The 15760-nt window shown below is 38.9% G+C and overlaps 1 protein-coding gene across 1 annotated transcript in view; it reads left to right on the forward strand.

Moving 5' to 3' along the window:
* LOC144006792 (uncharacterized) overlaps positions 1–15760 on the forward strand; it is a 31188-nt gene that overhangs the window by 9469 nt on the left and 5959 nt on the right. The window contains exons 2-5 of the mRNA XM_077505836.1: positions 6391–8423; positions 9396–9698; positions 10569–10832; positions 11131–11170. Coding sequence (XP_077361962.1) covers positions 6407–8423; positions 9396–9698; positions 10569–10832; positions 11131–11170 — 2624 coding nt within the window. The 5' untranslated portion in view covers positions 6391–6406. The remainder of the gene's footprint in view (positions 1–6390; positions 8424–9395; positions 9699–10568; positions 10833–11130; positions 11171–15760) is intronic.

Here is a 15760-nt window from a genome sequence, read left to right on the forward strand (position 1 = left end):
AAAAAAAAGTATATTTCTATATTTTTCCATTTTGCATCAATTAGCATTAAAATATGGTTAAGTTTCATCATTACTTACAAATCTGTTTAAAACTATGGGGGAAAAGAGCTTTTTGATCTCTTATACTCTGCTGCCATCTGCTGGCCGCTTTTGTAATAACTACCATTGCTTCAAGCATTCTCTTCAGTTCAAAGGCTGCATCAAAGGCAAAACGTATAAATACATCTTTGGGAGCATGGTAATATTTAAAACAGAACGTATTTATACGTTTTTGGGAGTAAATGAGTTAAAAATGTTCTATTTGTTTGTGTGTTTAAAAGGCTGGTTACAAGTTCACAAAGAATGCAAAATGTGTCACCATTTCATTGAAGAGGATGTAACGATGTTTTTTTTTTTTTGTTTGTTTGTTTGTTTTTTGTCCTTTGGTCATTGTCAGGACATGTTCATCCGTCCCGTTTGCTTGCAGCTATGTACAGTGTCACACAAGTACAAGCAACATCAGTACCCTTGCATAATTCTAAAATCCTAGTTTACCATGTGATTTTTTATTATTATTTATTTATTTATTTATTTATTTTTTAATGTTAAAGTGATCATAACCCATATGAAATATGTTTGACTGATGACTCTCGATGTACGTCATTCGGTAACACTCGTATCGAGTATGCTAATATCGCTAGGTCAAAAAGCACATTTGTATATGATGGAATAAAGGTCTATATGACAAAACAAGAGTTCCTTCCAAAAATATGGTAGTCTGACATTAGACTCTGTCTTTGTAAATGGTGTTTAAGTAATATTAGAAAATATAATTAACTGGAAGTTCACATCAGTGTTTTTTGTTTTGTTTTTTGTTTATAGATCTAGACTCATTTTTTTTGGATTGGTTGGATAGGTAAGACATTCTGCAGCTGTTGTTTCAACAAATAGTCATGACGCAGATGATTAATGCCATCTCAAGATGCCTCCACTGTAATAAAAACACACTTTTCATGTATTGTAAATATTCTATATTATCTACCTTCTTCCATGATTGATTGAACACATCCTATCTGCAGTGCGTCCTCTCCCTTTCACGCTTAGTGCATTCAGGTACTTAGAATGTTTTTCACCCACAGGCAGAAGATTGTCTTTAATCTTTTACAGCCTGATAAGCATCAGTTCCCAAAAAGCTCCCTCAACGGCTTCAGCCCCAAAACACTGCACCATCACTGCAAATCAGAAGGACGCAAGGGCCACATCATGTTATGAAGAGAAATTGTGTTTTGTCCCAAAAGTTGTACAAATAATTGAATTGTGCTTTTGCATATTTAGAAAAACGCTACCATATATAAACCAATTTATTTGTAATATGGCAGTCGGGTTATTATAGTTTTGGAATTTTTCATTTTAGTTTTTATTCCGTTTGATTTTTAAAATTTAGTTAGTTTTAATTAGTTTTCGTGGTGGTTCTGATAGTTTCTATTAGTTTTAGTTCTTTAATAAATGCTTTGTTTTAGTTTAATTTCAGTATTAGTTTTAGTTTAGTTTTTTTGTTTTTTTTAAATGTGTATTACTTGTGCGCAATATTTAAAAAAAAATACCATGGCGCGACGTCATTATTCCGGTTTATATCAAAATAAATGTACTAAAAATCACATTTAAAATCATCTCCAACGGCTCATGCATTAAAATAATTATCAAAGACTAAAACGAAAGACATTTTTGCTATAGTTTTATTTTTGGTTAGTTTTGTAAACATAAAATGTAGTTTCAGTTAGTTTACTTTTTTTTAAAAGCATCTTCGTTTTTATTTTATTTCGTTAAAATTGTTTTTTTTTATTTTAGTTTTAGTATTTTCGTTAGTTTTAATTAACTAAAATAAGCTTTAATCGCACCTGTGTTTTCCGACACCCTCCCTTCTTACTTTGACCATCTCCAAACATTTTTGTTTTTGTTTGATTTGAACTGAATCAAATGCCGTTTTTAGCATATGTCGCGGGCCACTAAAAAATGGACGCCGGGCCGTAGTTTGGACACCACTGCTGTATACATTTGAAAGAATGTTGATTTGTTACATGCAAATATGTTCAACTGGTCAATCGAGCGATCCGCTCAAACACTGCAATTGCATCACCGTGTCACATGAGTGAGGTTACAAAAAAAAAAAACAAAAGCATGCTTGGATTGCCTTTTTCCTTTTTTGGTGCGTTCCTTGTCTCGGTGACTATGACGGTCTGCTGAATATCCGACTATGAGGGAGTGAAAAGGCCACTAGCCGGCCTTCAGTGACAGTTGTGTGAGCGAGTGGTGATCAGAGCGATAGCGGCTTCCACCATGACAAATCTGGGTCAATGTAACCCCCACCCCCCTCTACCACAGGCTAAGCTGAAAAAGGAAAAAACAAAACAAAACAAAAAACACTCACGCACACAAAAGATGAGGACACCATCGCCAGGCTGTGTGCGCGGACGTTGGCATGGGGATACCAAAGATCAGGTTGCCTTCTCTTTGGGTCGGTATCTGCTTGGCGTGGGGGATGGAGGACATCCCCAGACCATTTGGGATTTGTTCACTTTCCCCTGTTGTGTGTTTTTGACAGTCTATCCGTCTCCCTGCTTATTCTCCACTATCCACATTCCCCACCCCGAGTCTTCCACTCAGCGAGCGATTCATTATGAATATGGCCCAAAGGTGGAAAAATTCTGTTGAAAATGACCCTATGCACACGCATGCTGTTAAAATAATGAAATTGAAGGAATGTTGTTGACGGTTCAAGATAGGTCAATTTGGAGAAAAAAAGAAGGAGTGCTGTTATATATGCATTTGCACATTGCCTTATATGTAATGTATCTAGCCATGCATATTGGTTGGGTTTTTAAGTTGTCTTTGGAGGGCAGACATTTTTAGACAAAATAATAAGTTGGTATCAACCAATTATAGTCGTGATATGCTCAGATTCAATGTTACGTAGTACTGGTCAAATATTCACTCAAATGTTGATATTGTCACTCGTCGTCATCACAAATCTTTCTTCATTACTTTGTTTCAGTGCCAACAAGCTTCAATAATTAGTGCAACGTTTTAGGATGGAAAAATAAAAATCTTGCTTTTGTGAAACTGAGTGAGATTGTTGCTCACGGGTTAATTCAGATGGTTTAAATCTCCATTAAACTGTGAATTATGTTGATTTCGATGCAAAGTATGGTATAAAACTAAGCATAGCGAACTTGAGCTTATTTTTATATCGTTAAAAATTTGAGGTAGATTCTTTCTAAACCTCTTCTCGATGTAGGTGTTCCAAAGTCCCCTTGTCAACATATATTTTATATATATTTATTATTATTTTATATATTATATATATTTAATGTCAATGTTTGTGCCGTTTTTCTTAGATTTCAAGTGTTCTTAACTCATTTACTCCCAATAACGTATAAATACGTTTTTTTTAATGCTCTAAGTGTCCCAAAGACGTATTTATACGTTTCTTTGTTTTTTTTTATGCTAGAGCATACAGAAGCCTTTGATGCAGCCTCTCAACTGCAAAGAATGGTTGCAGAAATGGTAGTTATTACACAAACGGCCAGCAGGTGGCAGCAGAGCAAAGGAGATCAACCAGGGCCATGTAGAAAAAAAAGCTCAATTACTTACAATTTTAAATAGATTTGCGAAAACTGATGAAACTTAGCTCTCTTCTAATGCTAATTGTTGCAAAATGGAAACAGATAGAAACATACTTTTTTTTTCCTGATGAAAGAAGAGACTTTAATCTTTCTTTGATAGGTTCCATGCTTTTATAGCAATAGAACACAATATTCTGTGGGCCTTGCAAAAATCAGTCAAAATCCAGTAAAACAGCCGGGAGCGAACGGGATAGCTTCTGTGAAAATGGCTGGGAGTGAATGAGTTAATTGAAAGACAAGTGCAGGTCTCAGCAGGGCTTCAATGCATTGACTCACCAATTGTTTGGTCAGGCGATGATGTCAGGAACCCGGGTTACGGATGTTGGGTAGTTTGAAGAGGTGATATGTGAACAATCCTAATCCTTTGGCTTGAAATATTACAGGATATCAAATGATAGTCAAATAATAATACGAATAATGCGACTAATGCTTGAAAAAAACTTATCAAGCCGAGAGGCCTGCCTAGCTTGTCTCCCCTCACACACACACATACACACCAACCAGAGCTAAGGCAGCCATCTTGCTTTTAAGCCTTTTACCCAGCAGGAAGTGCACACATCTAAATGCAGTAGCCATACCTGGCCAGTGGGGGCATACTAAACATAAAATTACCACTATGGTCAAATCTTCAAAACAAAGCAGAACTAACACAAAGTTACAACTTGGATAAGTGCTTATTTGAACTTAACTAATCTTAACCTCTTTACAAATTCATTAACTTATTAATTCCAAGTTCCTTTCGCGATAATGGCTCCAACAGTAAATATGAGATAATAGTGTATTTCAGAATTATTTAATTTATCTAGTATGTTAAATGCAATCTATTTTTTTTTTTAAATACATTTTCTCTTCCCTGGCTCACCGGTTCTCCGAAGCTGAATCGTGATTGGTTGTTAACCCCTGATGAACTGTGATGTCATTTTCAGTCGACAGCAAGTGGCAAAATGGCCGACCCCTAATATGGATAACAACAGATGGATTTTACTGCTTAATTCATATTCCACACACCCAATATTAATCAGCGTTTAGACTAAGTGTGGTTGCATAGAATATAATATATTATTGTAAACATATTTGACATTCATGCCATCTTGATAATAATCCATCATATCAATCTCAACATGTGAAAAAAAACTTCATAAAAAGTTAATACAGAGCACGTGTCACGCCGGTCTCAATTTGCTTTACAGTTGGCTCATCGGCAATGATATTCATAAGCTGTAATTTATAATATAATAATAATAATAATAATAATAATTTAATTTAGTAATTTAAAACCAGTATTAATATAAATATTGTATTATTATTATCTGCGATTGGCTGGCGACCAGTCCAGGGTGTACCCCGCCTACTGCCAGCTGAGATAGGCTCCAGCACCCCCCGCGACCCTTGTGAGGAATTAGCAGTCAAGAAGATTGATGCATATTATTATTATTATTATTATTATTATTATAAATAATAATAATTCATATTTAAAAATGGTCAATTAGAACATAAAAGAAAAAGTCTTCCCTTTGAGCAGTAATCAGGCCTACTGTATAATTTGCGCCCAACTGAACTGCATGGCAATTGGTCCCACTTCCTACGTGGTTAAAAGTAGATCAAGTATTTAATCAACAGATAAATGAGTTCCGGAATCATTAAACATTCCAGATGATCCCAAGTCATCAGTGGGCGTGAGCGTGTGTGTGTTCATCAGGGTGTGTTTTCTGTTGTGTTGTAGTGTACCAACAAGTCATTAAATGTTAATGATGATGATTGGGGTGATTAAAATGGCTCAAATAAGTACGAAGTTGCTTTTTAATGAGCTGTGATCTATTTACTTCGTTGTGCTGTGTCGTGTTGAGAAAAAGTTGGATTGCTGTGTATGTGGTGTTGTGTTTACTGTATACAAAGACAAATGTACATGTCGGATTGATTCAATCATTTTGTTAAATATTAGCAGTATCCATTTTGAAGTTGATTATTGATTAAATGTTGTGTATCTACACATCTACACAAAAGCAAGTATTCATCATCAGGCACGGCATTATCCTTGACATCAGCAAACGGATAAAAGGTTGTTGCAAGTTCATCACAATGTTTGTCAATAAGCTTTTAAGAAGCCAATTGGCATCCTGATTAACATACCCTGGCCCTTTTCTGATTTAATTTTGCATTATAATGGCACCCTCCGTGCTGGGATGCCAAAACTTGCAGATATATAGATGAGCATTCCATTTCTGGCAAGTGGCCCAAGTAGAAAATGAGACATGCTCATTGAAATGGATTTGGCAAAGGGAGTGGCTCCTTGCTATACAATGTTATCCATTAAGGTCAAACATGCACCAGCGGGTGTCATTTTCGTATCCCATTTGTGCAGGCAGTGATGAAGGAATAATGTATGACAAGTTCATGTTCAATCCGAGATGGGACATTGTCGATTTGCTGGAATGTTTTCATTTGCGTCATCTAAAAATGTGTGAAAAACAAACTGAAAACATTTCCACTGTTGTGTTGTGTTGTCTGTGGTGCTTTTTTGTGGGGTTTGACTTTACATTTCATAAATAATTGACTAGCTGTGCCAACAATGAAACAGCAAAGGGTACTGTTTAAATATTAAAAAAACGAAAGGCAATGATCCTAGTTTTGGATCAAAACAAATGGGATTTGAAGTCTGACCCACATTTTCAGTGTTTTTCAAAATTGTGACTAATCTCTGCCTTTTCTCTTCCTCTTTACTGGGCAGCTTCCCATGAACCCAGATGCCTCCTCTTCCCCTCGACGAGCGCATAGTGGTCATCCAGCGGCCTAAAAACATAGCCTTGTGCGAGGCTTCCCCCCAAGCCGTCCCACATCACTCGTCTCAGATAGCCGCCTCTTCCAATGGACAAATCAGCCGTGCTCCCCGTCCTCATTTCTACTCACCCACCTGTAAATCTCTGACTTTGGAATGCAAACGCAGATCTTCCCGCGGACAGAAAACCCCGGGCGACCATTTGGCTGTGCCGCCGGGTTACAGAAACGTCCCGAGTCACTGCCACAGCAACGGAACTGTAACTCTCAGCCCACGACTGCCATCCCACACGCATACTATTGATATCAGATTGACTCTGGACAAAAGCGGCAGAGCGGGACTCAGCAACTCCCTCGGCCGTAGCGGAAGTGCCAAGGGCGCGCGGGGAAAATGCGCCCCTTCATATTCGGATCAGATTGAGAGGAGAACTGTTGGAGGCGAACACAAATCGCAGAGAAGTCGACACGGTCAGCTGTCGTCATCCGCCGGAGGAGTCCTGCAGTTTGTCCCTGCGCAGGCACAGCAGTACAACCTCAGGGATGTAAAAGAGAAAGAGAACACAACTTTCCTGAAAAGACCTGACCCTGAATTCCCTGTGTTGGATCACAAGACTTCCAAGCTGGGCACGGTTCACCACGGTCTTCCCCACCACCACAATTCCGTCCCTGTTCCCCATGCAGCCATCCTGAACCATCCCTCTCCCTCTCAACCCTCTCACATCCCCGTCACCTTCCAACAATTTAGCCAGCCTCGCCCGTCCCGCCACAGAGATCACCGCCCTCACGTTCTTCATGGTCTTCCCCTGTCCCCATGCACGTCCCACACCGGAGGCTTCCCCAGTCCTGACCACACCTGCACCATTGACTGCACCCACCCCTGCGGTTGCGGTTGCTGGAGGTTGGTCCGATGCCGAGGGTCTAAAGGACATGCCTCCAGTTGCCAAGCAGGTGGAGGCAGCTCTTCCACCTCGTTTTCTTGCGCTCATAATGCCGGCGCGGTGAAAAAAGGAGGCAAAGAAATGGGCCTGAGGAATTTGGGAGGGTGTCTCTCCACCGCCTCCACCTCAAACACTTCCTCAACCAACAGCACTGTGTCTGAACACCAATCAAGCCTGTTCAAACCTCTCCGCTGTGCCTCCTGCTCCAATGAGGCTGCAAACTTCGAGAGCCCCGCTATTCTTCGGAAGAAAATGGTTGGGGGATGTCTGCCTTGTACCCCGATATCCTCTTCTGCCCCTCTTCGGGCAATACAAAGCTGCGTCACGGGCTGTAATCCTAAAGCCTCTCACACGGGTAGCTCCACATGCAGCTATTGTAGCAGCGATCCCATCGTGGTAACATTCAACCCTCGTAGAGGTAAACCGCCAGGACGAAGCGTTGGCGCACCTCATTCGGCGACTATGTTTCAAGCTGATGATGACGACTACAGTGTACGAACTATCTGGCCTGAAGAACTGGCGAGAAAGATGACCCATTCGGAGAATCACTGCGCGGGAATAGGAATGGGCGTTGGAAAGACTACTTCGAGGCAGGTCCAGAACGAAAGCAAAAGACCCGGGCTTGTCCGTCTCCACTGTGAAAACCTCCAGGAGTACGCACACCCTCAGCCTACGGACCACGCTGGCCGGCGCCGACTGCAGCAGGACAAGATGGCCGCCCTGGATTTTATGGGCGGCCGGTCAGGATCGGGATATGACGAACAACAGAGCTCGCTCAGGAGGCTTCTTAACAAAGCAGACGATGTAGGATTGGCGGGCACTCTCGAGCACAGTCGAGACACCCCGTACCCTTGTTCACCTTCACCGCGCTCCCCTTCTCCGCCATCGCCAGTTTCCTTTTCGCCTCCACCGTCCGCCCCCACCACACTCATCAAACCCAAACCCTGGCAGAGAGACAGAGACGGGGGACATTCGCTACCATCGGCCCAGTCCCTTCACTTGGCTCTGAACTCGCTCAACAGGGATCAAAATGAGGAGAAGAGCAGAAGTAAGAAAATGTGCTTTTATGTATCCAAACTTTTTCTTGTGTTCAAGGGGGGAATCAAATCAAAAATGTTCTGTACAATAATATGTTCTATGCTCGATTAATATTGCGCTGGTGGAATATGAATTAGTTGGAAAAATCCTTGCTTTTATCCATCTCAGGCAGCGGCCATTTTGTCTTGTGCTGACACTTGCTGTTGACTGAAGATGACATCACAGTGCTTAAAAGGCTCAAGTAACAACTGGAAATGCTCTTTTCTTGGTTTGGTCATGTGATGTTTGCAAGCTAGTCCTTAGGCACTGTGGTCGGGTGCCCTTTTCAGTCAACAGCATGTGGCAAAATGGCTGCCACCTGAGATGCATAAAAAGCTGGATTTTGGTGCTTAATTCATATTCCACACACCCAGTATTAATCAGGATACCATATTTATAGGTGCGGGACAATGGGGCCAGCTCCACCAATAATTGTGATGCCATTTTTGTGTGGTCACGCAAGAAAATGTGATCTAGCTGGTCAAAAATGGGTTCTCCACATCAATTTTTAGGTATGACGTACAGGAAAATCTCCTCCTTCGCCGGTTCATGGGTTGTAAGCAGTACTGTGATAATTATAACTTATGACAGGCATGGTTTATGAAGTCATCTTTGAACCCCAAATAAATGGACATATCTCAGCAGATGAGATATTTGAGAACATGCTGACTAAGTTTCATCCAATTTGCCGCTAAAATGGTACGATGCCAAAATTGTAGATCATACCGTATATTACAAACACCCAGTTTAACCTGCCTCCGCGCAGCTCTATAAACACGCCTCTCACTAGCCTTGCGTCAGTCACTAAAAGACAGTCTACGTCAGGTGCTGCCTTGTCATCATTTTTGAGGTTCTAAGTTCCAGAGGAATATTTTCCAAATTTTCTTGTGAGACTCCACCAAGCAACAGAATTCTCTCAATCTGTGATATTGTCCATTCACAGTGCACCTCTCTCTGCCGCTGTCCTCTTCGCTGCCAGCCTCCCTGTCTGACGAGTCCGCAATGACCCCCGATGCGGAGAACGCTGTGATCAGTGCCATCCTGCCATTCTTGTTTCTTGGAAATGAACGAGACGCTCAAGACCTGGATCTGCTGCTGCACCTCAACATCGGCTACGTGGTCAACGTGACGACGCACCTTCCCCTCTACCACCTCAAATCAGGACTGCACTACAAAAGGCTGCCGGCCACAGACAACAGCAAACAAAACCTTCGGCAATACTTTGAGGAGGTTTTCGAGTTTATTGGTGAGATTTTTAGACTCATGTGATTTGGCTGCTCGTCCTGCTGCGACTAGAGCTGTTATCTTATCTTATAACTAGGGGTGTCAGGCGATTAAAATTTTTAATCGCAATTAATCGCATGACTTCAATAGTTAACTCACGATTAATCACAACTTTTATTTCTGTTCTTAATGAACAAGAAATTAAGACATTATTTTTTTTTAAGTTTTCATACTCTAACAAAAACAGAAAAAACTATTAAACTAAAATTAAATTAATAGGATTAACTCATTCACTGCCTTTGACGGAAAAAGATGTCAAATGATGCAATGCATTTTTGCTGGGCTGGCAGTGAATGTGTTAATAGGATAGAATCGAATAATAATAGTAAAGAATAGATAAAGTAAAATTAAACTAATAAAAATATAGTTGCATCTTTTAGTCATTGATACAGCAATTTCATAATTCATAAATTGGAGTTAAAATGAAAAAAAAAACAAGGGTGTGATATTGGTTTGTGTTGGTCATTTTTCTGCCACTAGATGGCATGGTTACAATGAATTTTTCTTTTCATAATAATAGCAATCCAATCTTTAACATGAAGTAACGTGAAATTCTTTTTTTAAATTGCAAAAATACAACTTGACCCCAGTCTACACAAATATATGTATTATTAATAAATGCATTACTGCTAAATTTTGACTGGATGTCTCTGCTGCGTTACGAGTGGAATTGTTACTTTCCAAGTAAGGGTCGGTCATTAATCGTGCGTTAAAAAAAATTAGTGGCATTAAAGGAACTTTAAATTAACTCAAAATTAATGCACTAATTTTGACACCTCTACTTAATAACACAACGCAAAGTGGCCTGACCTGTTTTTGTCTTCATCCGCAGAGGAAGCATATCAGAGCGGTCAGGGTGTGTTGGTGCATTGCCAGGCCGGCGTGTCTCGTTCCGCGACCATCGTCATCGCCTACCTAATGAAGCACACCCTCATGACGATGACGGACGCCTACAAATACGTGCGCAGCCGTCGTCCCGTGGTGTCCCCGAATCTAAACTTCATGGGGCAGCTTTTGGAGTTTGAGAGGGACCTCAACTCCGGGGTGACTCCTCGCATCCTGATGCCTAAACTTGATGGCGTGGAGACGCAGGTTTGAGAGGGGGCAAGGAGTTTGGCTTACAGTTGGAAAATTGGGGGTATGTTTGGCAAATTTGTGCACTTTTATACTGTGAAACATGAGACAAAACTGATCAATGACCTCATGTAAGTAGCTATTTAACTTGATCATCATCCAGTACGCTGTTTATAAATCATGTGCCAATATAAATGGAACATTGTGTTGAGATATCTCTTTTTTTTTTTTTTTCCTTTGATGCCTCTTCCTATTTCTTCCTATCATTTACATGAACAACCATACAAACACTGTAAAGCTATGTTTATGTTGTGTTCCAGGTGGCCACGGCAGCCCCCTCTCAGGCCATAAAAAGTACCGGTAGGCATTGTACAGCTTATATAACTATAAATATATTCCATCAAAACAACTCAAATAGCCATTCAGCGCTAAAATTGCAACAATTAATAACGGTTTCTTTTCCATATTTTGGTACAAGGAATGGATTTACGACGGCATGTTAGGGCCACGTATGAATATATGTATTTTTTTTTTTTTAGGACGTGAAAAAACTCAAATTTATGTGAAAAAAAATTGCAGATTTGCAACAACCAGAACCATTTGGCACCCCTGCTCGATAGTACGGTCAAGTCAGAGGTGCTTATTTTGATAGTCACATTTGGTCCAAAATATTGTCTTCCTTGTTATTTTACAAATTGCTGGTGAGAATGTATTTAGGAATAAATAAAAAACTGGGAATGTATCAGCAGATATATTTTATCGAATTTTCAAAATCACCTAAAAAAGTTCTCAACAAAAAAAAAATTGCCTTTGATTTTTTTTTTTTTTTTTCACCTTTAACAACAATTTGGTCCTCCAGTATCGTTATTACAACAATAACTGGGGGCTTTTATTAATAATACCAGCTTTCTATAGGTTGCACATACATATATTGTTACGTTTGTTCATTATACGTTTTGTTACATTTAGTATTCATTTTCCTGGCGAGACATCATCCATACAAAGTGAGAAATAAACTTGTAAATTGGTGACATTGTAAAGTTGCAAATTTGAGAGAAAAAAAAACTCGCAAATTTACGAGAAATAAACTTGCAAAATTGTGACATAATAAAGTGGCAAATTTGCGAGATAAAAATTCACAAATTTACGAGAAATAAACTTGCAAATTTGTGGCATTAAAAAGTGGCAAATTTGAGAGAAAAAAAACTCGCAAATTTACGAGAAATAAACTTGCAAACTGTGACATCATAAAGTGGCAAATTTGCGAGTAAAAAACTCACAAATTTGCGAGAAATAAACTTGCAAATTTGTGACATTATAAAATCGCAGATTTGCAAGAAAAAAAAACTTACAAATTTACGAGAAATAAATTTGTAAAATTGTGACATTATAAAGTCACAAATATAATTTCACAAATCAGCAGGTTTATTTTTCGCAAATTTGAGAGGAATTTTTGGCGGGGAATATTACAAAAAAATAAATAATAATTCTACGTGGCCCTAAGTGAGCGCGTCATGGATAGATAACTTTTAGAAAACAAACAAAGCTGAGTACAGAGACAACAAAAAAAAATAAATGGTCAAATTCTCATGCCACGCTACGGTTTTGCCAAAACGGTGCTCCATGGTAACCTGGAAAATACTTTAAGCGTAGCCTAACATAAGCCATATTTGCATGCAAATTGCATTTCCACTCAAATACAATAATTTGTAGCAACATACGCATTATTACAATGCACTTTACCACATCTGTTTCTCATAATGAGCCTCACGGACCGAATACAGATATGAGACGTAGCATACATCAAACATTTACAGTAAGTACGAGGCAGCCAAAATGCAGGTTAAACCACTACAATAACACCATGCACAGTTCATTAAACAATGCTTGAGGGATTTTTGTTATGTGAAGCGACCTGATAGATGGAATGGTTGATTGTGGACTGTAATACATCAGGCAGCGGTGCATCGACGGCATACTAAACTGAATTTGTTGGTCAGTTAATTCATTTGGAAATGCATATAGATATTGAGTACAACTGCCCCATGTCTTGTTTGGTGACAATTTCAACTTCTATGTGTTGTTCCATATATGAAATTGCATAGCAGAAGAGTATACGAGCCATTTCAAATGTTTACAATGTTTTGAAAGGGAGCATTTTTTTTTTTTTTTTTTTGCGGAGGAGCCAGAATCTTCAGTTTCCCGGAGATGCCAGTGCCCACTGTAATTTCTTGCCCTTCTCCTGCCTTATTAGTCCCCACCGTGGCCCTTTGTGACTATGCATCAGCGTATTATGAAGGTTTTTGCTTTGATTCGAGAAGGTACCAAGATTCACTGTGAACGCTTCTTCTAACTGTGAAGGTGGAGGCCTTAATCAGGTCCATTCAGCATCTATTATGTCAGAAAAAAAACAAAAAAAAACAGTTGAAACACATCAAGTGTCTTCATTGTCAAAAAAAAAAAAAAAAAAAAAGATACCTAAACGTTGGGCTATAAAAGTATTTAGTGTTTACTGTATTTGACCAGCAGGAGTTTGCCATATATACTTGTCATAACTTCCTGTTTAGAGGCCAAGAAGTATTTATAAAACTGGTTTTAAAGAATTGGGGCAGAAGGATTTTTTTTCTGGGCTGCTCATAACGCATGATAATTATTTTTGCACGTTTTCAAACCGATGCTAAATTCCAAAATTGAAGAAAGACATTTTACAGTTTCTTTATACGGGCCATTTTCTTCTTGATACAAATAATTATTTTTCAAATCGTTAAACATGATGTGATTTTATTTTTTTTACTTTTTATTTTTTTTAAGACAACAGGGACACATAATCATTGTGTGACAAGTGCAGTCGTTATTGATTAGTTCAATCGCCAACTCTTGAAGTGAAAGTGCGTTAACAGTCATTCGAGTACGCTCGCAAGTATTTTGTGGGATATCCAACCCAATATGTAAAAAAAAAATAAAAAATTAAAAAAAACATCTTTATTTGTAACTATACATCTCAAAACTAATGACTGTAAAGCACTGGTGTCTAACTCAAGGCCCGGGGGCCAGATCCGGCCCACCATATAACTTTACGTGGCCTGCGAAAGCAAATCAAAGTACGGTCAAGTCAGACATGCTCATTTTGATAGTCACATTTGGTTCAAAATATTGTCTTGCTTATTATTTTACAAATTGCTGGTGAGAATTGATTTAGCGGTAAATAATAATAATCAGATTTTCAAAATCCCCTTCAAAAGTTCTCAAAAACCACCTTGTACAACAATTTGGTCCTCCAGTATCGTTGTTTATTATTACTTTTATTAATAATGGCAGCTTTATATAGGTTGCATATATTTTTCTACAGTTACGTTTCTTCATTATACGTTTTGCTACATTTGGTTTTCCTGGCAAGAAATCAACCAAACAAACAAGTGAGTCTTCCCTAGCTGAGACCGCAACGTTGTCATCACTCCGTGATTTTTATAGACTTTGTATGCAAATGGCTGTGGAAGGAAGTTGTTTCATTTAATGTCATGCTTTATGAACCTGCTGCCGATACATTCTCTTTTTGGCCGCAGTCTCGTGTGAGCGTATGTGAACGAATCTGTTATGCATTTGTAAAGTCGCTCGGCGTGTTTTTGATACCCGTTGTAATTGTGGAACCCTTTTTGCCTATTTTTTAACTAGTGTTACTTTCTCTACCAAATATCACATTTCCAGCCACTGTTTTTTTTTTTTTTTCAACAAAAGAAAGCAATTAAGTTCTTCCTTTCGGAATTGGACAACTCATATTCAGGTCTGATATTGCCGCTTTGCTCCCCCACTACTACTAAAAATTTTATGACTTATTATATTATGTACCTGTGATCTCCCTTCTCTCTTTTCATACTGTAGCACTCAGTCGTTCTATAGACAATTTTAACCTAATTATTTCACGTGTACTGTGACTAAAACAATGCTGCTATATCACAAAGACTTCTCTCGACGTCACATTTATCATAAAAGAGGTGCAGGTTTGAAAAGGACGCCCTGCTAAAAAGTGTAGCGATTCATGCACATGCTTCAGTGCGCTGCCTCGAAGCTGCGTGTTCATTTCAGTGACGACGTGCACAGCTGGACCATCTGTAGTGTCTTCCTTGAAAAGGTATTCGAAGGGAAGAAGAGACATTTTGTTGAAAATGAATTTGTAGACATTGAAATGTGCGGAAACGTAGAGCTGCCAATGTGGAGTAAACATTTTTGGATGGCGAGTATGTTCGAACATACTCGCAAATATGTTTGAACGTATTGAAATATGTTCGAACATACTCACAAATATGTTCGAACATACTCGCAAGTACGTTCGAAAATACTCTCAAATACGTTCGAACATACTCGCAAATATGTTCGAACGTACATGGAGGCTACATGCTACAAAGTTAGCATACCTTCCCATAATGCCATTGGGTATTCGCAAGCGTAATACCCCATTGCAACCTAAATCATACACGGCAGACATAATAAATCGTAAAAGTTACAAATAAACACTGTTTTTTGTCTACTTAATTTTCTAATGAATTGGTAATGTGGCCCAAATGCCTAAAAAATTAGGTTTTGTTTTCACTCGCGCATGCACAAATAATACCCCGTGGCATTATGGGACGGTATGCTAACTTTGTAGCATACAAGTACGATCGAACATATTTGCGAGTATGTTCGAACATACTCGCCAGCCAAAAATGTTTACTCCACATTGGCAGCTCTACGCGTCCGTCGAAATGCACCCACAGTATGTAAAAAATATTTCAAACAATTTAGGGATGATAAAAGAAGCTACCTATTAATCATCATGTAGCACAAAGTAATATGCAAATGTTCAAGTTATATTGACATCATTCATGTAGCTTGTGTATTTCACATCTTTTCAATTTTCTATGCATCCAGGAATTCTTAATGAGTGAAAATCTGCTGAAATAGAATATTTGT

This window comes from Festucalex cinctus, chromosome 18, assembly GCF_051991245.1.
Source record: "Festucalex cinctus isolate MCC-2025b chromosome 18, RoL_Fcin_1.0, whole genome shotgun sequence".
NCBI lineage: Eukaryota > Metazoa > Chordata > Actinopteri > Syngnathiformes > Syngnathidae > Festucalex > Festucalex cinctus.